Source organism: Canis aureus, chromosome 1, assembly GCF_053574225.1.
Source record: "Canis aureus isolate CA01 chromosome 1, VMU_Caureus_v.1.0, whole genome shotgun sequence".
In the NCBI taxonomy this organism is placed as follows: domain Eukaryota; kingdom Metazoa; phylum Chordata; class Mammalia; order Carnivora; family Canidae; genus Canis; species Canis aureus.
In genome coordinates this window covers 88731640-88757149 of record NC_135611.1, presented here as the reverse complement: position 1 = coordinate 88757149, position 25510 = coordinate 88731640, and the positions used below count along the sequence as shown (strand labels likewise).

The window sequence follows — 25510 nt, the reverse complement described above, 5'->3', positions numbered from 1 at the left end:
CTCATGGAAGCTCCTGCCCAGGACTCTGAAGCTGATGCAGACTAGGCCGGGCAGCTTAGACTTCCTTAAGCAAAAGAGGCAACCGGTGTCCAAGGTTGGCAACCAAGGACCTGGTTTTCCTGGGGCACGACCTTGGTAGAGGTCCCAGCTCCCAGCTTCCCTTGGCTTCTTCCCAGGTTTCTGAGCCTGGTTCCTGGGGATTCTGTGAGCTACCTGATAGCCCTGCAAGAAATTCCTTTTCTGTTTAAATAGCCTGCGTTGGTTTCCGTTATTCATAATCAAGAACTCTGCTGTAGGACCGTGATTTTTTTCTTCTGTGAATGTTACTCTTATAACAATTTAAAAAATGAATTCAAAAATTAATGAAAGGGATTCATTTTAAATATTTGGTCATTTATGGTAACTCAGATGAAAAACAAGAAGTCCAGTGGGTGCTCAAATTAGATTAATTAATGGTGAACGCTTGGTGTTGGATGTCAGGGCTGGGATGGTGGCAGATTGGATCTTACTAGCTGTATTTCCTAATAACGATACAAAAGAGTGGCCCATGGAGTTCTTTAATGGAGAAAATAGAATAATTTATAAATGGACATTGTCTTTTAGCAGATATTCTGCAAGTTGATGGAGACAAAAGAGTATAGATTTGAGTCAGACCTGGATCTTTCTCATTTTTTTTTTAATTTTTTATTTTATTTTATTTATTTATGATAGGCACACAGTGAGAGAGAGAGAGAGAGAGGCAGAGACATAGGCAGAGGGAGAAGCAGGCTCCATGCACCGGGAGCCCGACGTGGGATTCGATTCGATCCCGGGTCTCCAGGATCGCGCCCTGGGCCAAAGGCAGGCGCTAAACTGCTGCACCACCCAGGGATCCCTGGATCTTTCTCATTAATGCAAACTGACTCTCCTGGACTTTGGGTCCCCTGATTGTATAATTTAGGGCATAATAAATAAATCACCTCTCCGAGACTGTCTTCTATTTATTTTGTGTTTGTATCCACAAAATATTCTTATAAATGATCTATATGCACATTGTGTGTGTCAAACATATATAGTATATATATATGCACACCATATATAAACCTATATGTGGCATATAAACATGTTATATATATTTATCAAACATGTGTAGCATATGTACACATAAACTATGTGTATGCATAACACATATGACATATATAACGTGATGTATATATGTGACATACACATGCACTACATTATATATATGTCAAACATACCACTGTGACATCATGACATTTGATAATTTACTATATATGCCTTTTAAGATAAAGAAAATACTGGGCAGCCCCTGTGGCGCAGTGGTTTAGTGTCGCCTGCAGCCCGGGGTTTGATCCTGGGGACCCTGGATCAAGTCCCACGTTGGGCTCCCTGCATGGAGCCTGCTTCTCCCTCTGCCTGTGCCTCTGCCTTTCTCTCTGTCTGTGTCTCTATGAATAAATAAATAAAATCTTAAAAAAAAATAAGATAGAGAAAATACTTATTTAAGGAGTTCATTATTAAACTCCTTACTTTAATTAAAAATAGTCATTAGGGCAGCCCCGGTGGCGCAGTGGTTTAGCGCCGCCTGCAGCCCAGGGCGTGATCCTGGAGACCCTGGATCGAGTCCCACGTCGGGCTCTCTGCATGGAGCCTGCTTCTCCCCTCTGCCTGTGCCTCTGCCTCTCTCTCTCTCTGCATCTCTATGAATAAATAAATAAAAATTAAAAAAAAATAGTCATTAGACCTCTGTGCATTTCTCCAATCACCCAAACCTGAGCACACTCCCCTTTAGCCATTTTATTTATTTATTTATTTGTTTATTTATTTATGATTTTGTTTATTTATTTGTGAGAGACAGAGAGAGGCAGAGACGCAGGCAGAGATACAAGCAAAGGGAGAAGCAGGCTCCATGCAGGGAGCCCGATGTGGGACTCGATCCGGGGACCCCAGGACCATACCCTGGGCTGAAGTCAGGCGCTAAACTGATGAGCCACCCAGGGATCCCACCATTAGCCATTTTAAACTTTGATTTTAGTGCCCTGGTGTTTATCTCCATCCTAAAGATGAGAGATTCATAACATTGTGTCCTATTTATCTTCTATTTTTTTTGAAATTATTTTTATTTCTCTTCTCAATGTTTCTCTTCTCAATGACTATAATTTTAAATAATTTCATAAACTTCTGTTTCTCAGTTCATCAACTTTGGATAGTATCTTTTTGATTCTTTTTTATAAAATGAAGAGATTAGGGCAGCCCTGGTGGCGCAGCGGTTTAGCGCCGCCTGCAGCCCAGGGCGTGATCCTGGAGACCCTGGATCGAGTCCCACGTCGGGCTCTCAGTATGGTGCCTGCTTCTCCCTCTGCCTGTGTCTCTGCCTCTCTCTCTCTTGTTTCTGTCTCTATAAATAAATAAATAAATAAATAAATAAATAAATAAATAAATAAAATCTTTAAAAAAAATAAGATGAAGAAATTAGCCCTTAAATCTACTTTTTCCCTCTGTCTGCCTTCTGGTGATAGAACTATTCTTTTATATTCTCAGTGTTTTAACATTTACATCTTGCTCTTAAACTATATTATACCACTGAAATTTCATTCGTAAATTGTTTCTAAAGTAGTGAAAGCTAACAATAGCATTTACAGTATTTTCATTATATGAATGTGATTGTAATAGGGTATGAGAATTGCATTCTTTATTTTTAAAATTTTTTTAATTTTTAAAGATTTAAAAAAACCCTTTTTGAGAGGGGTTTGGGGCAGAAGCAGAGGGATAAGCAGACTCCCTGCTGAGCCGGGAGCTGAGCTCCACTTGGGGCTGGGCTGGGCTTGATCCACGACCCTGAGATCATGACCTGAGCCGAAGTCAGATGCTTCGCTTCACCGACTGAGCCACCCAGGCATCTTTGGATTCTTTATTTTCAGATCCACTTAGGGCTGCAGTACAGGAGAGTTAATGCCAACAGCTCCCCCCGTCCAGTGTTAGAGTATTGAAGCAGGACTTGTAAAGCTTTTGGGTGAAAACCATTTTGCAACCCTTACCCGACCTCTATCCCCTGGCCTATAAAAAGATTAGGGATTAAAGAGACAAATGTTTTGGAGAAAGTTACTGAATTGCTGTGGCATTTTGAGTCCACCTCCGCATGGGGAAAGGAGTGAGTGCTAAAAGATAAGCATTTGGAGAACCCTTGGTTAACTGGGACTGGTGTCAGGCACTTGCCTGGGGAATTTTAAAGGGCTCGTTGAAGTGCCTTCTGGCCTCAGAGTTAAAAACTACTGTTGGGAAAGTACTGTTGCGCTTTCCTAGTCCAAGGCCAAGTGGGGAGAGGCTGGGCCTGTTCTTCTGGATGCTTTAAGAGTAGAGAATAGTAGGCTCAGCAGTCCTGCTTCAGAACATCATTTGGGAGAAAGTTGTCTGTGAACACCGGCTGAAAGCAGACAGGAAGAGTCAAGTGAACTGTGGCTGCTCTTACCTTCTTTTTTAAAAAAAATTCGTTAATTTATTCATGAGAAACACAGAGAGAGAGGCAGAGACACAGGCAGTGGGAGAAGCAGGCTCCTTCTTGAGATCCTGACGAGGGACTTGATCCCAGGACCCTGGGATCAGACCCTGAGCCAAAGGCAGACGCTCAACCGCTCAGCAACCCAGGCGTGCTCACTGCTCTTACCTTCTTTACCACATGGCCCGGTCTCCCTGTGATTCCCTCCTCTCCAAAATGACAGAGCTGTGGCTGGCAGGCCTCAGGAGGAGAAGTGCACACGAAAAGCATGGAAGCAGAGAAGATGGCAGCCACCCCTTGTCTTTCCCCTGCAAGCTTGCTCCTCCCCTATAGTGATCCATCTCATAAGAGGGACAGAAGCTTGAATTTAAAAATGAAGCTCCAAGTTTTGACTAGGACCCAGGTCCAGATATTCTAATTATGGAAAGGAGACTTTTTGTAACTTACAGTGGCGGAGGATTTTTGCACCTCATATTGACCAGAGAGGTTGTGGGCCTGGCCCCGAATTTATCTGAGCATCAGCACAAACCAACCATACAAAGTGGGTGGGCTTCAGCAACGTTGAGGGAGAAAGCAAAGTGGGTTTCTGTTGGCCTTCATGAGTCCTGCTTGCTCAAGGGATTGGCGACATTATTTTTGGTAGCACCAAAAATTATTTTTGGTAGCACCATGAGTGATGGAGTCTAGAGGAAAGGAGGTATAACCCCATGTCCCTCAAAAGAGGACAGTCTTGAGCAACCAAGTCACATCCGTTAGTTATTCTTTCTGATCGTGTCATTTGCTAGGTACCATACCTCGTTTCAGTTCACTTCAGTTTCAGACCATGACATTGATGGATAGGTTTATGTTATTTCTGGAGTTTCTTTCTCTTTCTTTCTTTCTTTCTTCTCTTTCTTTCTTCTCTTTTCTTTTCTTTTCTTTTCTTTTCTTTTCTTTTCTTTTCTTTTCTTTTCTTTTCTTCTTTTCTTTCTTTTGATTATTTATTCATGAGAGGCACACACAGAGAAAGGCAGAGACACAGGCAGAGGGAGAAGCAGGCTCCCCATGCAGAGCCCAATGTGGAACTCGATCCCAAGATCCCAGGATCACGACCTGAGCCAAAGGGAGACTCTCAACCACTGAGCCACCTAGGGGCCCTTCTGGAGTTTATAAATGGCTCTTTTCTTTGTTCTTCTGACAAAGAAGGCATCTAATCTCAGAGATGATCTAGCTGCTATCCTCCTCCTCCTCCTCCTCCTCCTCCTCCTCCTTCTTCTCCTCCTCCTCCCTCCTCCTCCTCCTCTTCTTCCTCCTCCTCCTCTTCTTCTTCTTCTTCTTCTTCTTCTTCTTCTTCTTCTTCTTCTTCTTCTTCTTCCTCTTCTTCCTCTTCTTCTTCTCTTTTTAATATTTTATTTATTTATTCATGAGAGAGAGAGAGTGGCAGAGACACAGGCAGAGGGAGAAGCAGGCTCCATGCAGGGAGCCCTACATGGGACTCAATTCCAGGACTCCAGGATCATGCTCTGGGCCGAACCCAGGCACTAAAACACTGAGCCACCCAGGGATCCCTTCTTCTTTTTTAAAACAGTTTTATTGAACTGTATTTGATGTACTATGACATTCACCCATGTTAAGTGTACAGCTCAGTAGTTGTTACATGTTCACAGATAGGCACAGACATCTTCACCACCAATTGTAGGACATTTTCATCGCCCCAAAAAGAAACTCAATACTAGTAGAAGTCCCTTCCATTTCCAAGGTGCCTGGGTGGCTTAGTCGGTGAAGCATCTGACTCTTGATTTCAGCTCAGATCATGATCTCAGGGTCAAGAGATCAAGCCCTGCATTGGGGTTCATGCTCAGTGTGGAGTCTGCTCAAGATTCTTTCTCTCCCTCTGCCCCTCCCCACTCACCGTGTGTGTGTGTTCTCTCTCTCTCTCAAAATAAGTAAATAAATCTTTAAAAAGTCCCTCTCATTTCCTTCCAATACCCCCAACCCTGGGAAACCACTAATGAACTGTCTGCCTCCATAAATTTGCCTATTCTGGGTATTTCAAATAAAAGAAATCATGTAATACGTGATCTTTTGTAACTGGCTTCTTTCACTTAGCATATTTTTTAGTATAGTATTTTTAAGGGTTATCCATGTTAGAGAATGTAATAGTACTTTTTTCCTTTTTTGAATTATTGGGTACTATTCCGATGATGGACGTATTACATTTTATTTATTCATCAGGTGATGATGGACATGGCCACTTTCTGGCTATCATGAATAATGCTGCTGTGAACATTAGTGTACAGAGTTTTTGTGGACTTGTTTTCATTTCTCTTGCCGATACACCTAGGATAGAATGGCTGAGTCAGGCAGCCCCGGTGGCGCAGCGGTTTAGCGCCGCTTGCAGCCCGGGGTGTGATCCTGGAGACCCAGGATCGAGTCCCACATCGGGCTTACTGCATTGGAGCCTGCTTCTCCCTCTGCCTGTCTCTGCCTCTCTCTTCGCTCTCTCTGAATGAATAAATAAATAAATCTTTTTTTTTTTTTTTTTTTTTTTTTTTTTTTAAAGAATGGCTGAGTCATATGGTATCTCTGTGTTGAACATTTTGAGGAACTGTTTTCTCAAGCGGCTGTGTTACTTTCCATTTCTGTCTGCAGTGTGTCCTGGTTCCAGTTTCTCCACATCTTTGCCAACACTTACTATTGTATGCCTTTTTGATGAGAGCCAACTTTATGGGTGTGATGTGGTCTCTCAATGTGTTTTTGATTTGATACTGAGAATCTTTTCATATGCTTCTTGGCCATTTGCATGTCTTCTTTGGAGAAAGGTCTATTTAGACTCCTTGCACATTTTCCCATTGGGTTTTCTTTTTACTGCAAGTCTCTTATCAGATATATGATTAGCAATTTACTTTTTTATGGTGTCCTTTGAGGCCCAAAAGTTTTTCATTGTGATGTTGTCCAGTTTATCCATTTTTTCTTATGTTGCTAAACAGTAGTATTTAAGAAGGCTGATCTAACCCACGATTATAAAGCTTTATTTATATATTTCTTGCAAGAGTTTTCTTGTTTTAGCTTATTCTTGGGTCTGTGGTCCATTTTGAGTAAATTTTTGCATAAGCTGTGAGGCAGCAGTCCAAGTGCATTCTTTTGCATGTGGGTATCCATTTGTCCCAACATCATTTATTAAAAAGACTTCCTTCCTCACTGATTGTCTCAGAATACTTGCTAAAAATCAGTTGAGTCTAAGTATGAGGTTTCTTCATCTGGCTTCTTAAATTACACTCTCTGCTAGTTTTTCCACTTTCTCCTTTGGACATATGGAGGACTACTGACTTCCTGTTCTAGTTTGGACATAATCATGTTCCAGGCCTGCTGCACAGATGTCATGTGAAAATTTCTTTTCTTTGTATTCTTGGATTACAGCCATTGTTTCTTAGACCTCATGCCTCATGCATTCTTTTTCCTTGAATCCCTTTTTTATTTTGCCAGAAACATGATTGAATAAAACTTTTCAGAAATGATGTGAGGGAAGCGGGGAGCTCTCTTAGGGTTTGAATATCTTGATGTGTCTTTGTTTTGCCCTCCCATTTGAAGGATAGTTTGTCTGGATAGAGAATTCTAGGTTCAACAAGTTTTCTATCCAGAATTAGAAAGCATTCCTTGATGACTTCTGTCACTGATATGAAGCTTGATGCTGACTAATTCTTGTTCCTTAGTAAGCAGCCTCTTTTTTTTTTTTTTCATATCTAGAAGCTTTCAAGATCTTTTCTGTACCTGGGTATTGATAAAACTTAATTTTCAAGAAGATAAAAATCATGACTCCTGGGAAAACTTAAAGTGAACATGTGTCATTAATGAGGGAAAACTGCTTCAAAGAACATTTGAGAAGGTAAATATTTGTAGGTAATATAAAGAGGGGACTGCTGTGATGGATACAAAACTGGTGGATGTATAGCAGGCCCAGAGTGGTAACTTTAAGGGTTTCTTGTTCCATTGGACAGAATTTATTTTCATCTCTTCTGAAAAGAAAATCTACAACTTAAATGGTGCCTCTACAGAGTTGTAAAATAGCCAATTAAGTGGTGCCTGGGTGGTTCAGTCTGTTAAGTGTCTGCCTTTGGCTCAAGTCATGATCCCAGGGTCCTGGGATCCCTGCTGAGCAGAGATCTTGCTTCTCCTTCTCCGTCTGTTCCTCCTGCTTGTGTTCTCTGGTGCTCTCTCTCTCTCTCTCTCTCTGTTAAACAAATAAATAAAATCTTTTAAAAAAATAGCCAATTAAAAAAATAGCCAATTAAATAAGCAGATAATTGGAATACCAATAATCTCCTTTGCTTTTTCCAAGTTTCAGATAATTTTTCTGATGGTCTTTTGAAATTACATGAGGATGTGTCAAGGCGTGAGTCTTCTTTTTCTTCACCCTTTTGGAGTACTTTTACTTCTTGAGGTTTTGAGGTCTTTTTTTTATTATTTTTTAAAAAAGATTTTATTTATTTATTCCTAGAGACACAGAGAGAGAGAGAGAGGGGCAGAGGCACAGGCAGAGGTAGAAGTAGACTCCATGCAGGGAGCCCGATGTGGGACTCGATCCAGGGTCCCCAGGATCAAACCCCAGGCTGCAGGCGGTGCTAAACTGCTGCGCCACCGGGGCTGCTGGGCTTTGAGGTCTTTTAATTAGAAGATGTGTCTTTCTTCAACACTGAGCACTTTTCTTTATTGTTTCTTTGATTATTTCCTTCCCTCCATTTGCTCCTTCTTCCTAGAACATCTAGTAGACAGATGTTGGACCTCTTGAATTTTTGCCTTCTTGTTTCTTCATTTTTTCAAAGTCTTAGGCTTCTGGTACTTCACGTCTATATACTTCATGAGGCATTTCCTAAAAATAAGGCATTCTTCTACCTCAGAATAATAACATTATCACAACTAAGAAAGTTATTGTAATTTCCTTTTTTTTTTAGTTATTGGTAATTTCCTAATGCCATGCAATATTCAGCCCATGTTAACATTTCCCCAGTTACTCCAAAATGTTGCATAACTTCTTAATCAAAAGCTTTTAATGAGTATGATCTGTGAATATTTCCATATGTGTAAATGCACAGTTTGATGTGTTATCAAAAAGTATGCCTGTATAGACTAGCTCTTTTTTTTTTTTTTAATCCAGGACCTAATGAAGGTTCAGTCATATAATTAGATTCTTCTGTCTCTTTAGTCTTTTCTGTTCCAGAACATTCTTCCTGCCACATCCCCCCCCCGCCCCCCCCCCCACATTTTTTTTCCAGGGATTGACTTTGTGGAGACACGAGTCCACTTGGTTTATTTCTTCCTTTCCTCCTCCTTCTCCTTTTCCTTCTCCCCCTCCCCATTTCCTTTTGTCCACTTTCTCTTCATCTTTCTTTTGACATGGAAGATTTCAAATATGCCCCTAACTGGAGAGAAATACAACAGCTCCTCTCATACTCATGGCCCAGCTACCAAAATCCCTGACACATGTTCAGACTTGTTTTATCTAAACCCCTGACCATTCTCTTCTCTTTCTCCTGCCATCAGATTGTGTTGAAATAAATAACAGTCCTCACACATCAAATATTTTGGAATGTATTTATAAATGACACAGCTAGTAGCCCAGCAAGGGCTGTTGACCAGAGCATGACTATGTGGCCTCCCCACATAATAGCTGCCCAGCATGGTGGCTGGGTTCTGTGATGCAGAGTGTCTGAGAAGAATGTTCCAAGGGCCTGGGGGGAAAAGGGGGCATCAGGCTTCCTAAGATCCACCCTTGGATGTCCATTGCATTCTATTGATCACATGAGTTCCTAAAGCCAGCTTAGAGTAAAGGGGAGGGTGGGGCGCCTGGGTAGCTCAATGGTTGAGCATCTGCCTTCAGTTTGGGGTTGGTGATCCTGGGTCCAGGGATCTAGTCCTGCATTGGGGTCCCTGTGAGGATTCTACTCTCCCTCTATTTCTCTTCTTTTTCTCTGTGTCTCTCGTGAATAAATAAATAAAATCTTAAAAAGAAAAAAAAAGAAAAGAAAAGAAAAGAGGAGGGAAATTGGGAATTGGATTTCACCTTTTTTTCTTTTGCAATTCTTAAAAGTTGGGGTAAAATGTACATATTTTAAAATCTGCCATTTTGACTTTTTAAAAAAAGATTTTATTTATTCATGAGAGACACAGAGAGAGAGGCAGAGATGCAGGCAGAGGGAGAAGCAGGCTCCATGCAGGGAGCCCGATGTGGGATATGATCCCAAATCTCCAGGATCACGCCCTGAGCCAAAGGCAGACGCTCAACCGCTGAGCCACCCAGGCATCCCCCATTTTGACTCTTTAAAAGTGTACAGTGTACAGTGACATTGAGTACCTTCACAATGCTGTGCAACCATCACTACTATCCATTTCCAGAACTTGTTCATCATCTCAAACAGAAACTCTCTACTCATTCAACTGTAACTCCTCATCTCCCTAGTAATCACCATTGTACTTATGATTTTGTCTACTGTAGGTACCTCTTGTAGTTGGAATAATGCAATATCTGGCTTATCTCACTTAGTATAGTGTTTCCAAGACTCATTCACTTTGTAGCTTGTGCCAGTACTTCCTTCCTTTTTAAGGCTGGATAATATTCCCTAGTGTGTTTTGAACTCCACCGCTTGATGTGAGAAACAGCCTGCAGGTACAGAAGGCAAACTTGGTGGTGGCCATCTGTGGAGACTGTTGACTCTACATAGCTTCTCAAGAGCTGACATCTCCATTGCCAGGGAGTCAAGAGATCTGATTCTCCAACATGCTGATCCTTGAGAAGCTAACAGCAGTGGAGAAGCAACTAGAAGCAGGGAAAGAACCAAAACTAGAGAAGCACAGAGGAAAGGAGAAAAGAATAAAGGAGTAAGAAAAGTGGAGGCTCAAGAATCACAGATCTGCAACTTTGTTTACACCTTCCTGTGGCTGTTAGTATCTTCAAATCCACATTTATTTCTACCACCGTATTCCCAAGGGCTGCAGCAAACCTCATTTCTGCTCCTTTCACCTTGTTTGAATAGCCAGGCTCACATGCCACGTCATCCTCTCGATTATTTCTCTTGAGACTCTCATTAGGGTGTTTTCCTCCTGGTCCTTACCCCATTCCTGATGAGGACACGCCCATTTAGGGTGATAGAGCTAAGTTACATCGGGGAATAACGGAGCCCCATGCTCACTGAGGGCACCCCCTCTCCTGCTCTGCCTGATTGCTCAGGTCGTGAGAAAAGCCACTTTTCTAGCAATGAGGGGTGATGGAGACTGGGGGATCTGCCAGGGAACAGGGGAAAGGACCCCACAGCAAGGCAGGATTTCTTTTTCATGAGCAAGGAGCCCCGGAAGTACTCTTGAGATTTGTTCATTTTCAAATCATTTCAGGAATGATTTGCACATTACATTTCAGGAATTAGCAACTCTCGGTCGTAAGTGCTTTTAGCTCACCTCAAGGCTGGGTTCCAAACAAACTGATGACAATTTGTCTCACTCTGGTGGGGATAGGAAGAAGCCTTTTGCACCTATTGAAAAAGGAACTGGAGATAAACGTTATTATATTTTAAACACGTTATAAAAAGAGAATCTGGGGACAGCAATAACCTGAATAGATCTGATACTTAAATATCTTTGAAAGGAAAGGGAGACGGCTGGTTCCATTCAGAGCAACGGGCCTGTGTTTGGCTTGTTGGCAAAGGGAACCAGTCTGGATGTTGGCAATATATCTGCCAAACTTCTGGAAGGAGTTTAAAGGGTGTCAAGGAAGTGAAGCCTTGGAGTAGGTTCTTTTAGGATCCAAGGATTAAAGGCACACAGACAAACCAAGCCAGTGAGTGTATGAGCTCCTGAGATAGTTTAAAGCAGCCAGAGTCTGGGCTTTGAGCTGTGATTTGTTATGTTTTGTTGGTTGCCCTGGTGCTGGGTGGTCAATCTTAAAATTCATTTTGCTAACTTAGTTCAGGGAACATTTTACTTTGGTGTCTTCATTTTTTTTTCCAGCATAAGTATGTGGTGCTCAGATAGCTTTGCTCATGATTCTACATCTTTGTATTAAAATGCTTCTGCAAATTGAATTAAAATGGTAAATGTTAAGAGCTAACTAACCAGTTACATTAACTGTCAAAGGTTGTATGACATTTGTCTTATTAACCAGTGACTAATCAGTGGTTTGGAGCTCGGACTCCTTGTCTCTGAGGACATAAATGTTAAAATATTGGTTAGATTCCCAGCTTGATCACACAGTGTTCTTGTTTCAATGGGAAAACATAACATAAATTCTAAGGACTGGGTGCTTTGTTCTTCTACCCACTTACCACCTACACTCGTACTTCCTTTGAAATAATGGGATAGGAATCCCAACCCTTTCCATTTTCTTTCCCTAGAAAGTGGTAGTTTCCATGAGGAACAGTGGTGGTAGCCATTTTCATGCAAGCAGTGATAGTAAAGCCAGTGTTTGCCTTTCAAAATCTATTCTGTATATGTTCTAGAATATTAGTAAGAATGCATGATACCTCCATGTAGTATTTATCATAAAGAATTGGCTTTCTTTCCTTTGCTTATAGATTGATGGATGGATTCCTCTATCCACTCATTCAGGATAATTTAAGACCATCTATGTCTTTGTGTCTTTGGTTCAGATTTTGTGCCCCACTGGAGAAAAGTGTATTTTGGCTTCATTTATCTCAAGCAGTATCAAAAGGCTGTATATGGGGAGCAGAGGCGGGGGAGAAGACAGCATTTAAATGACCACCAGTGGTATTTTCTTGGGAAATTAAAAGATGAATAAAAAGGGGTGCCTGGGTGGCTTAGTTGGTTAAGTTTCTGACTCTTGATTTCAGCTCAGGTCATGATCTCAGGGTTGTGAGATTGAGCCCCACATTGGGCTCCACAGTGGGCGCAGAGCCTGCCTAAGATTCTCTGTCTCTTTTCCCTGTCCCTCTGCTCCTTTCCCACTCCCTCTCACTAAAAAAAAAAAAAAAAAAAAAAAAAAAAGGGAAAGAAAGATGAATAAAAGCGTGAAGGGAAAGAATTCTGAACTGATAATATTTTTTAAATTGGAAATTTTTGAGAAGTTTCTCTTCATGAAGAATTTGGTGAGCTTTTGTTGTTTAAATGGAAATGCACACCTGCATGTGAATGCATGGGTACACACACACACACACACAGATTCACTTATCCCATGCATGAGGCTCCACCCTCAAGACCTAATCACCCCTCTGAGGTGCCCTCTCCCAATACCAACATCTTGGAGTTAGGGTCTCAACATATGTATTTTGTGGGGGACACAGACATTCAGACCACAGCACTGAGTGTTATTCCCTTTATGAGCTTATGATTTGTTCATCCGTTCTCCTATTCTTGGGTATTTGGGTTGTTTCCAGTTTGAGGCTGTCATGAACCAGTGCTCTGACATGCCTGTACATGTCTTTCTATGGACACATGCATTAATTGTCTTGCACCTAAATTCACCTAAAAGTGAATTGCTGAGTCATAGGGCCGTAGATGTTGAATTTTATTAGAAATAGTAAACACCAATACTTTTTTCATAGTGGTTGTACCGATTTCTAACTGCTTCTTAGACTCCAAGCCAGTGCAGTTTCTAGCCTCACTTTCACTGCTGCCCATTTCTGAACATTTGGAGAGTCTGAGGAGCGAATCCTGTGGTTTTGGCTTTCCTCACTGCTGTTGTAGGAATCTCTTTTCTCAGAGACCCCTGAGTTCAATTCACACTGGCCCATTAGTTTTCCAGCTTTTAAAATTCTGATGGTGTTTTCCTTTTCTTTCTGTCTTATGGATTTCTGCCTTTATAACTTTTCTTTCAGGGGCACATGGGTGGCTCAGTGGTTGAGCATCTGCCTTCAGCTCAGGTCATGATCCTGGGGTCCTGGGAACAAGTCCTACATCAGGCTTCCCACAGGGAGCCTGCTTCTCCCTCTGCCTGTGTCTCTGCCTCTCTGTGTCTCTCATGAATAAATATAAACAAATAAATTTTAAAAATGTTTAAGACTTTTCCTTTAGGGCCATTTTATTTATTTGTTTGTTTCTTCAGGGCCATTTTAATGAATTGGTAGCACTAAATGCTTATGTTCTCTCCACCATATTAAACCTCCTCATTTTTAAACAATGCAACCTTCACATGATCTCTGGAACTATTTATTTATTTAAACATGGCTGGGTGAGTTTCAGCTGCATCTTGAGTTTGGAGCAGTAGGGAAGAAGCAGCAAAATACAAGTCCTTAGACAGTAGGGAAAGGTCAACCTATTTAGGGAATTGAAATCTTGTACCAAATAAGACAGTCAACAATACCAAGCTGTGATAGGCATAATTATTTAATGATATTATGTGATGGGGATTATGAGGAATTTTTAGCAGGCAGAAACAAGCAAATTGAAAGTGATGCTTCTTCTGGGTGACCTCAGGTTCCCCAAACAGTGTTTTATTGGATCATTTAATTGAGACCTGGAATGAACTGGGGGCACAACTGCAAGAGATCAAAGTGGAGGTGAATTCCAAAGACCAAAATAAAAAATATAATACCTTTGCATCAAGCTACCTGGTATGTAAGTATCATAAAGTACTCCTGGCTCAAGTTAGTAACAGTAAAACCAAAAGCATAAAAAGCGTCACTCATGTTGTCAGTCCCTGTGAGAGGACCGGCTCTTTGGATCTTGGATTTTGCATCTTATGCTTCAGAGCCACAGGGTGCCAGTCACAGAGGGCAAGCTCTCCACTTTTTGGGTCCCACTGTCTTTCATGTCTAAAATGCAAGTTCTAGAAAGACATCTCTGCCTTGACTCTGGGCATTTCTATGTCCTGATGGTAAATCCCAATGATGAGTTGGCCTCGACAGAATTTAGGAACTGAAACCCATGGCGTTCACTCTGCTGAGCAGGTGGTAATGAATTTGAGTTGAGAACAATAGGAACTAAGCTTAAAGGTCAAATATGTGGAAGAAATTTATAAAGATGTTAATTCAGGTGCATTAAAAGCTTTAAGACCAGAATGCTGGTCCCAGACCTAGTGATATTCGTTTCATGAAATTCATTTTGTAATAACAAGCTTCTCCCCCAAAGAGGAAGTGCCTATTATTATTAATAAAACCGATTGCATAGCATTTTGCAGCATGCAGAGAATTTTTATTTACATCATTTTGTGTGATTTTCTTATTATTCTTGTGAGGTAGGTATGTGGACCTGTTTAGCTGATGAGAAAAGTGAGTCTTGCAGAGGTTGCTTAAAATATCACAGCGAACAAGTGGGAAAGCCTGATTTTGAACTAGGTGTCTTGATTCCAAATTCAGGTGGTTGCCACAAAGAGAAACTCAGATCACCTGCAATCACTTTTTTCTTTTTTTTTTTTTTTTAAAGATTTTATTTATTTATTCATGAGAGACACAGAGAGGGAGAGAGAGAGAGAGGCAGAGACACACAGGCAGAGGGAGAAGCAGGTTCCATTCAGGGAGCCCGACATGGGACTCGATCCCCGGACTCTAGGATCATGCCCTGGGCCAAAGGCAGGTGCTACCCGCTGAGCCACCCAGGGATCCCCATGCAATGATTTTTTTTAAAAGCACATAAGAACTGTAAGAAATTCTTCCCCTTCTTAGATATAGTTGAGCACTTTGCGACTATGATGTTTCTTCCTTAGTAGCTGATGTTTTACTGCCTCCTGTTGGGGGTAGGGATACCCTCTTGTGATGACTGGGATGGAAATTTGGGTCTTGGAGGTTATATGATTATAACTAGGTTAAAACCAGAGAGGTCTATCCTGAAAGTCCCTGTAAATCCTAAGTGGGTCCCTTATAACTCCAATATTGTATACCCTTGAACCTGATCCAACCTCTGAAAGACACATGCTTGGTATTCTAATAGCCCCCATGCCTGATACATGCTGCTGTGGTCTACACTAGAGTAATTCAGATGACCAAATAGCCAGTAAGTTTGGTCTGATATTTAATGATAGTAATAGAAAAGCCACATGCAGGAATACGTTTGGAGGACAGTGCATAGTGATCTTGTACATGGCCTATGTGCCTTGACCCAGGTCCTCATTCTGGGTTTGGTGTGCTGGTGATCTGACTTTGATTTCTCCTTGGCAGCTCATCCAGTGCAGGAGAGAGAAGCTGAGTCTACCAGGCAGTGAATCTTTGGAGCAGTCTCTTAGATTGTTTGTTATTCTGACATTTGAGAAGTAGCCTCATTCATTGTATGATCTCACACTCCCGTCTTGGCAGGTGGATTCAGAATTGTCTTTCTCGCTTTCTTTTTAATATAATAAATATAATTTATATAAATCCCTAATAATAAGTGTTCAGTTAGCCAAGTTTTGAGAGTTGGATATACCCAATGTAGCCACTGTCCAAAACAAGATATGGAACATTTCTGTCATTTCAGAAAATTCTCTTCTTTCTCCTCAGTCAGTCCCCTCCCCCCACCAAACAGGCACCGCTCTTCTGATTTCTATCACCATGATTATTTTGTCTATTCTTGAACTTCATGTAAGTGGAATCATCTAGTACTTGGTTTACTTCACTCAATGTCTTTGAACCTCTTAGTGTTGTTATCAGTAGTGTGTTCCTTTTTGTTCCTGGAAGTTATTCCACTGTTTGAAAATACCACAATATACTTACTTATTATTCTGCTTTTGGACCCTTGAGTTATTTTCACTTTTGGTCTGATAAAGCTGCTATAAACATTCTTTTCTGTCTTTTTGTGGGCAATTGCACTTATTTCCCTGGGTCTTTTCCTAGGAGTGGAACTGCAGATTGTAAGGTAGGCATGTATTCAGATTTTTTTGCAGTTTTTAAATAGATTTAATTATCAACATATTAATACAAATATATTAATATTTGTATAAATAGATTTATATATACATAATATAAATATATTAATAGAAAACTTTTAAATACTTTATTATAGAATAGTTTTAGACTTACAGAAGTTTTTCAAAGATAACACAGAGAGGTCCTGTATACAGCATACTCAGTTTCCCCATCTTTGACATGATACATTTGTCACAACTAATGAACCAACATTGAGACGTTATTATCAGCTAAAATACATACTCTTTGGATTTCCTTAGTTTTTTTTTAAATTTTATTTATTTATTTTAAAAGTGCAAGGGAGCATAAGCAAGGGGGCAGAGGGAGAGAGAGAAGCAGGCTCCCCAATGAGCAGGGAGACTTGGGGCTCGATCCCAGGACCATGGGATCATGACCTGAGCCGAAGGCAGATGCTTCACTGACTTAGCCACCCAGGCACCTCTAGATTTCCTTAGTTTATATCTAATGTTCTTTTTCTGTCCATTATCCCAGCTTAGTATATCACATTACCACATTATTTGCTTGTCATGTCTCCTTAGGCTCCACTTGGCTGTGACAGTTTTCAGACTTCCCTTGTTTTTGATGACCTTGACCGTTTTGAAGAGTACTTGTCAGGTATTTTGTAGCATGGACCTCAGTTGGATTGTCTGATGTTTTTCTTATGATTAGACTGAGGTTATCATCGGTTTGGCAGAGGAAGAACCGGAGGTAAAATGCCATTTTCAGCACATTGTATCAAGGGTACATGCCATCCACATGACTTACCAGCAATGTTAACTTTGGTCACCTGGTTGATGTCATATTTGTCAGGTTTCTCCGCTGGAAGATTGCTCCCTTTCGCCTTTCCATATTGTGTTCCTTGGAAGGAACTCACTTTGTGCAGCCCATACTTAAGGAGTAGGGAGTCGAGGTGGACTATCTTCATAAATCACAGTTGACCTTTGAACAACAGGGGTTTGAACTTCATGGCTCCACTTACATGCAGATTTTTTTCCTGATAAATATAGTACAATATTGTAAATATGTCTTCTCTTCCTTCTGATTTTCTTAGTAACATGTTCTTTTCTCTAGCTTGCTTTATTGTAAGAATACAGCATATAATACATATAACATGCAAAATATGTGTTAATCGACTGTTTATATTATCAGCAAGGCTCTGGTCAATAATAGGCTATGAATAGTTAAGTTTATCGGCAGTCAGAAGTCATACTCTGATTTTGCACTGTGTGCAGGGGTTGGGGGTTGGCACCCCTCAGCCCTGCATTGTACAAGGGCCAACTGTATTTGGAATTCTTTGGCATGGGAGATTTATATTTAGTTTTTAAGAAATGGCAACACCATTTTATCCTCAGATAAGCAATGTGTTTGTCCATGTGCTCCTTATCCTTACCAACACTTGCTTTTGTCATTCTAATTTTAACTCTTCTAGTTAATGTGAAGTGGTATCTTACTGTGGTTTTTTTTTTAAGATTTTATTTATTCATGAGAGACACACAGAGAGAGATAGAGAGGCAGAGAGACACAGGCAGAGGGAGAAGCAGGCTCCATGCAGGGAGCCTGATGCGGGACTTGATCCTGGACCTCCAGGATCACGCCCTGGGTAGAAAGGCAGGTGCTAAACTGCTGAGCCACCCAGGGATCCCCTTACTGTGGTTTTAACTGCATTCGTGATGACTAATGATGTTGAATGACTTTTCCTGTGCTTGTTGACCATTCCTGTATCTTCCTGTTCAAGTCTTTTGCCCATTTTTTTGTGTTGCTGTTTTTTTTTTTATTATTGAATTAAAAAGTTATTTATATCCTGGATAAAGCTTCTTTGTTTAATATATACATGAAGTATTTTCTCCCAGTCTGTGGCTCGTCTGTTGGTTTTCCTATCAGTGTTATTTGATGAGCTGGATTCAAGATTTTATTTTTTATTTTTATTTTTTAAAAAAATATTTTATTTATTTATTCTTGAAAGAGAGAGAGAGTCAGAGACACACACAGAGGGAGAAGCAGGCTCCATGCTGGGAGCCTGATGTGGGACTTGATCCCAGGTATCCAGGATCACACCCTGGGCTGAAGGCGGCGCTAAACCGCTGAGCCACCCGGGCTGCCCTGGATTCAAGATTTTGATAAAGAGATTTGGGGACCAGTGCTGGAAGTAATGAACCCTCACTCATTCTATATCTGATGCTGCTAATTTTTTAGTTATGAATATTTATTTATTTATTTAAAAAGATGTTATTTACTTATTTGAGAGAGATTGAGTGAGTGGGGGAGCAGAGGGAGAATGACCAGAAGATTCTGAGCTGAGCACCAAGCCCTATGTAGGGCTCTATCTCAAGACCCTGAGATCATGACCTGAGCCAAAACCAAGAGTTGCACTCGACTGGCTGAGCCACCCAGCTACCCCATAGTTAGGAAGATTTTGATGTGCTAGTGGACATAAGGATTATAACCAAACTTTTTTTTTAAAGCCATCTGATAGTGCATGAAAAGATAATTTTTTTAAAAAGATTTTATTTATTTATTCATGAGAGACAGAGAGAGAGAGAGAGAGAGAGAGAGGCAGAGACACAGGCAGAGGGAGAAGCAGGCTCCCTGCAAGGAGCCCGATGTGGCACTTGATCCCGGGTCTCCAGGATCACACCCTGGACTGCAGGCTGCGCCAAACCGCTGCGCCACCGGGGCTGCCCTGAAAAGATAATTTTTGAAGGAAAGTTAGACTTCCCCATAGTAACAATAATTGTGTTGCTGGGTGTGAAAATTCCAGATGTATTGGGTCTCTTTGAGTAGCAACTGCCAGCCCAGGTGAGAAGATCATGTTTTGTCCTTGGCCAACTTTACATCCTCGTTTTCCAAAGCTTTGGCGTGATAATGACTGACATAGTGCATGAGAGGGCTGTGCTCCATGCTGTTCCAGTCAAGCCCTATAGACACTGAGAAATCATGAGAAACAGTAACACAGCAGCTGATGCCAGCATTTCCTCCAACATTTGATGACAGAGTGCATGGTCCTTTTACAGATTAACAAAATAAGGAGAGAAGCAGAAGCCAGATTACTCCTGGAGAGGCAGAAAGAATTCCTTTTAGGAAAAGGGGCATCATGTGATATTAAATATTGACTCATAACATGGGTTTAGAGGAGACACTTTCAAGCTTCTTGGAATACCAGCAACAAAGAATCAGCTTTCCAAACTAGAATTCATATGTGAAGTCACTTAACAGCCAACTCTGGCATTAGCTACCCTAACTGATGCTTAGTTCTAACGTTGATCGTCATTAGCTCCAATCTTTTATATTTGCAATAAGATTTGGTTTTGATAATAAATATAGTTCTCAAGTGGAAAAGCCTCAGTAGTCTCTAATTTGCAGTAAGTAATCTACCACCCTGATTGATTTCTGTCAATTCTGAATTATCTAGCGTAACATTTGGAGCATTTAACTTTAGAGAAAGTATATTTAAGATCACTGTGGACTTATTTTTTAGCACCTACACTGTTTGGAACTGAGAAAAGACTTACTTTTGTTTTTACTTGTATATGGAGACTTCTGGCCAGTAAGGGCTCTGAGCACTTTGACTTTCCTGGGTTCCACGTACATGCTAAAATTCTCCATTTGCCTACTTACCACTGATCCTGCAAAACTCTGAATAAATAGTGATGACATAAGGAGGAATTGGCTATGGCTTAATGCAATGAACAGATCAGAGCTGAGGGAGTCAGAGCTTCTTTATATGCAAAGAGAGGAAGAACTAGGAACTTGAAATTACTGAGTGTAAGACTTGAGAGGCAGTGGTATTCCTCAACAAAATTGAAAAATTCTAAAACATGAACAAAAAGTTCATACATTAAAACATAGTTCCGACTTCTTAAAAAAAAGCGTGTCTGCTAGGAAGAGAATATGAATTATTTTTTAACTCAGACAAAACTATCTCTGAATTTAGCTGTTGTCTTTTCTAATGGCCTCTTTTCCTGCTGCTTCAGATGAACCTCTTCGTGCTGCTATCCGTGGTGTGTGTCCTCTTAAATCTAGCTGGATTTATCCTCGGCTGCCAGGGGGCCCAGTTTGTGTCCAGCGTGCCCAGGTGTGATCTGGTAAGTCATCCTAAAACACCACTGTGTGCTTGCACCCACCCTGGCCTGTATGGCTTTCCTGGAGGTGCCAGCGTGTGCCCAGCAACCCCCTAAAGTGAAATCTGAAGTCAGTCAGCGGGAATGAGAACACAAAACAAAGGCTTGCCTGCTAATTGTTTTACTCAGGTCATCAGTTATTTTTTCCAAACAGAGGCCAGAGAGCAGAGCCCCAGAACCGCAGTGAGATACCAGGTCGTTAGTTAGTGAAATGGTCAGTTGTCCACAAGCAATATCTCTCTGTTCTCATCCCAAGAGGGGAAATGGAGATTGTCAGAATACAGGTCAGCAGCCCTTTATCTGAAACCTTTGGAGGTCGGCTATGTTTCAGCATTTCAGACTCTTTCGGGTTTTGAGAAGATAATCCTGATGCATCCACTCTTTACTCTGTAGCACTCCATTGGACTCCAGGACAGCAGGGTGTAATAAAAATTTGGTTTCAGGGCTTTTTGGACTTCAGAACTGTGGATAAGAGGTTGTGGGCCTGCATAACCTCCCAATTTTTTCTTTTAGTTTTTAATTACGGTAAAATGCATATAGCATAAAATGTACCATCTTCACTGTTTTTAAGTTAAGTTCAGTAGCTGAAGTACATTCACATTGTTGTGCAACCAATCTCCAGAACATTTTTCTTGTTGCAAAACTGAAACTCTGTACATATTTACTCCCCCACCCTCCTGGCCCTTCCCCTGCCCTTCCCACTGGGCCTTGCCTCTGGCAACCACTCTTCTTCTTCTCTGACTCTTGAGAATGCAACTACTCCAGGTGCCTGATATAAGTGGAATCCTACAGCATGTATTTTTTTTTTAAGATTTTATGTATTTATTTGAGAGAGAGAGAGAGAGAGAGAGAGAGAGAGAGAGAACGTGCACATGCACAAGTTGGGGAGGGAGAGCCCAATGCGGGGCTCAATCCCAGGACCCTGAGATCATGACCTGAGCCAAAGTCAGATGCTTAACTGACTGAGCCACCCAGGCACCCCAGCATGTATCTTTTTGTGACTGGCTTATTTCACTTAGCCTAATGCCTTCCACATGTCCACATGCGGCAGCATGTGTCAGAATTTCTTAACCTTTTAAGGCTTGAATAATATTCCATTGCACACATATACTGTACATTTTTTTTAACCACGAATATGGTGAAGTGCCATAAAAATAGGCATGCAGATATCTCTTTAAGACCTTGCTTTCCATTCTTTTGGGCGTACGCCCAACTGCTGGCCATCTTTGAACTTTCTAAAAGGACTTCTTGGGGATCCCTGGGTGGCTCGGCGGTTTGGCGCCTGCCTTTGGCCCAGGGCGCGATCCTGGAGTCCCGGGATCGAGTCCCACATCGGGCTCCTCGCATGGAGCCTGCTTCTCCCTCTGCCTCTCTCTCTGTGTTTCTATGAATGAATAAATAAAATCTTTTTAAAAAAATAAAATAAAAGGACTTCTCAGTGACAAATACCTCCCTGTGGCACAAAGCAAAAGAAATGGACTCTTGAGAAGTTGTAGTCAATCTTATCTATTTGGAACTTGGTGACAAGGCATTGTTACCCCTTGGAAAGCAGGAGGGTGCAAGTGGAGGTGGTGCTGCATTTCTTAAAATGCTTTAAGCCCTGGCCTTCCCCAGTAGGAGAATTCTTCAGGGACTCACCACAAACCTGTTGCTCTTTCTTTTTCTTTTCTTTCTTTCTTTCTTCTTTCTTTCTTTCTTTCTTTCTTTCTTTCTTTCTTTCTTTCTTTCTTTCTTTCTTTTTCTTTTTCTTAAGATTTTAAAAATTTATTTATTCATAAGAGACACAGAGAGGGAGAGGGAGAGACATAGGCAGAGGGAGAAGCAGGCTCCCTGCAGGAGCCGAGATCATGACCTGAGCCAAAGGCAGATGCTCGACCACTGAGCCACCCAGGTGCTCCCTGTTGCTCTTTCTTAACACTCCTTTACAAAGTTTTCTGATTTTGTCACCCCTTTGCTTAATAACCTTACATGATGGGATCCTAGGCTCACAGCCTTTTCTGGTTTTTAAGGTTCTCTGAAATTCCCCCTTGTCTTCCCCACTCCTGGAGGAAGCTCATGCTCCCTATCATTGCTTCAAAGCCTGCCTGGCATCGCCCTACTTTTATACTTTTAACAACACCATCTCTCCCCCTAAATTCCCTATCCCTCATTCCTTGTTCCTCCAAGTGATAACAGTCCTGTACAGCTGCATTCAGAGATTATCTCCTTCAGAAAACAGTCCCTGAGCCCCCTGTGGAAAGATGATTTTCCACAATGTCCTCTACGTACATCTCTCAGGCATTTATCCTTTTCGTTTTTTGGGCTAGAGACCTCCATACACCTATCTTCTCTGTTCTTCTGAGCTGGTATCCCCCCAAGGGCAGTGTCTGCTTCTCTGTTATTTTGAAAGTTCCTAATGGCCCCCTGCATTGCCTCCCACCCCTTAACATACAGAGTTCCCAGAAAAAGAAATGTTGAACCAAGTTTGGTTTTCCAGTTACTAATCACACAGCAAACTAGAAGGGGCAAAGAGAACAGGCACAGGCTGGAAGTGAAAAGTCACAGTATATTGGAAGATGGTTTGGCAAAATTGTAGTATCTCTATGTCCAGACACTGATTAGAGGCTGCTGAGAGTAGAAAGGCAAAGTAAGACCTCTTTCTGGACCTGGAAGTTTATCACGTGCAAGAGGAACGAGATAAGTACAGCAGATGCTTCGGTAACGTCTGTGGATGGAATGAATACGTGCCCAACCATAAGTAGATCCACTGGGTTTGGTCGTCAGAGTAAGACACAATGCTCGGGTCATGCACAAGAAGAAGAGCTTATATCTGGGGGAAGATAAGGAGAGGTTACCTGGAATGTAGGTATTTGAATAAATACCTTGAATGATGAATAAATGAGGGGAGTAGTAGAGCCTAAGACAGGACAGGACTCAGGTCACAGTGATGGGGAATTAGTCCTGGTGGCTTTGGAAAAAGCAGAAGCCAGATTGCAATGGATCAAGGGTATCTTTAATGGACTTTTCTGAGAAATTCTATGGTTCTCTACCCTGGGTGTCTATTAGACTCACCTGGGGAAACTTTGCCAAGAACACCCAAATTGGGGCCCCAGAGAGTCCCAGAGATTCTCAAATGGCCTGGAGAGGGGGCCTAGACGTCCGTATGTTTTTATATTTTTAAGTGTATTTTTAATTAAATCTTTTTTTTCCCACCACAAAACCAACTCCATGATTGTTTCTGATTATAAAACTGTAAATTTTTGAACAAGTCATAAAAGTATAGGACAAGACAAAAAAATCATTTGAAATCCACTCTTCTGGGTAAGCATGGTTAACCATTTGACAGATTTTTGGGGCACCTCTTTATGGATAAAAACACATAATTTCCATCACTGGGACCATATCATAATTGCTATTTTTTATTAGGAAGGCTATTTGACAAGTGAAAGTTTTTGGGGAAGGGGAAACTTTCCTCATTCCCTCCCCACCATGCCAGTCACCCCAAATCTATGCTAACAAGCTCCATGTGTTCACACTTATATTATCTTACATAAATGTGTAGGAGGTGAACCTAATCATGATTTATTTTCCAGAAGTGGGACTTTTATATCTATTGCCCTACATACTGTTTTTCCTACTTACAGGTCTAACATTCTTGTTTTGAACAGGTTAGTTCTCCATTACCTTATTATCTGGGGTGGTTTGGGTTTGGACCGCTGAAAACCATGTAGCCACGCATACCATCCTGCATATCTCCCAGGGCGCTTTTCCCTAGGTGGAGGAAGCTCCCAGGTCAGAGATCATTCCTGGTGGGAAGGTGTATTTTTTCTTCTGTTTGTCTCATTTTTTAAAAATTACACACATTCAAACCTTTGGTGTTTGAATGTGTGTTTTTTTTAAAGATGTTATTTATTTATTCATGAGAGACAGAGCCAGAGACATAGGCAGAGGAAAAGGCTCCCCATGGGGAGCCTGATGTAAGACTTGATCCCAGGACCCCGGGATCCAAAAACAAAAAGGATAAATGCCTGAGAGATGTACGTAGAGGACATTGTGGAAAATCATCTTTCCACAGGGGGCTCAGGGACTGTTTTCTGAAGGAGATAATCTCTGAATGCAGCTGTACAGGACTGTTATCACTTGGAGGAACAAGGAATGAGGGATAGGGAATTTAGGGGGAGAGATGGTGTTGTTAAAAGTATAAAAGTAGGGTGATGCTAGGCAGGCTTTGAAGCAATGATAGGGAGCATGAGCTTCCTCCAGGAGTGGGGAAGACAAGGGGGAATTTCAGAGAACCTTAAAAACCAGAAAAGGCTGTGAGCCTAGGATCCCATCATGTAAGGTTATTAAGCAAAGGGGTGACAAAATCAGAAAACTTTGTAAAGGAGTGTTAAGAAAGAGCAACAGGGAGCACCTGGGTGGCTCAGTGGTTGAGCATTTTTAAAAATGGTGGTAAAATTTACGATGAAATGCACAGATCTTAAGTGTGCAGTTCACTGAGTTTTGACTAATGTATACCTTCATCCTGATAAATGTATACACTCATGTGTACACCCCAAACAAGATCTAGACCATTAGTTTTGCCCATCCTTGGATTTCACCCAAATGGAGTCAAAGGGTATGTACCTTTTTGTCTCTGTCTTATTTTGCTCAGGATAACATTTTTGAGATTCATGTATAATTTTATGTTGTATCAGCTGCTTGCTTTTTTTTTTTTTCACATCAGTATTTCATTGCATAAAAATATCACTGTTTAATCCACTCTCCTGTTGATGGACATTTCCATTGTTTCCAGTTCGGGGGTATTATGAACAGAACCCTTGTAAACATTTTTGTATAGTTGTGGTTTTTCTTGTGGGCCCATTATCATTTCTCTTGAGTAAATAAGCGGGTGTGGTGTTTGCTCGGTCATGTGGTAAATGTATGTCTGTCTAACTTTATAAGAAACTGCTAACCAGTTTCCCAATGTGGGTGGGGAATAAGTATTTTTAATTTAAAATATATGGCCAGTTCCCTTATTAAAGGGTTCAACTTACATTGGTATTGGTGATGCTCCCCCAGCAGCAAGCCTTTCCTCCCTGACATTTGTCATTCTGATGGGGCCAGTGTGAGAGCTC

General features: G+C 41.3%; 1 protein-coding gene across 1 annotated transcript in view; it reads left to right on the top strand.

The window, feature by feature from the left end:
• The window catches only part of ENTREP1 (endosomal transmembrane epsin interactor 1), a 63928-nt gene that overhangs the window by 18838 nt on the left and 19580 nt on the right, over positions 1-25510 (top strand). Inside the window, exon 3 of the mRNA XM_077907680.1 lies at positions 20268-20378. Within this exon, the coding sequence (XP_077763806.1) occupies positions 20268-20378 (111 nt within the window). The remainder of the gene's footprint in view (positions 1-20267; positions 20379-25510) is intronic.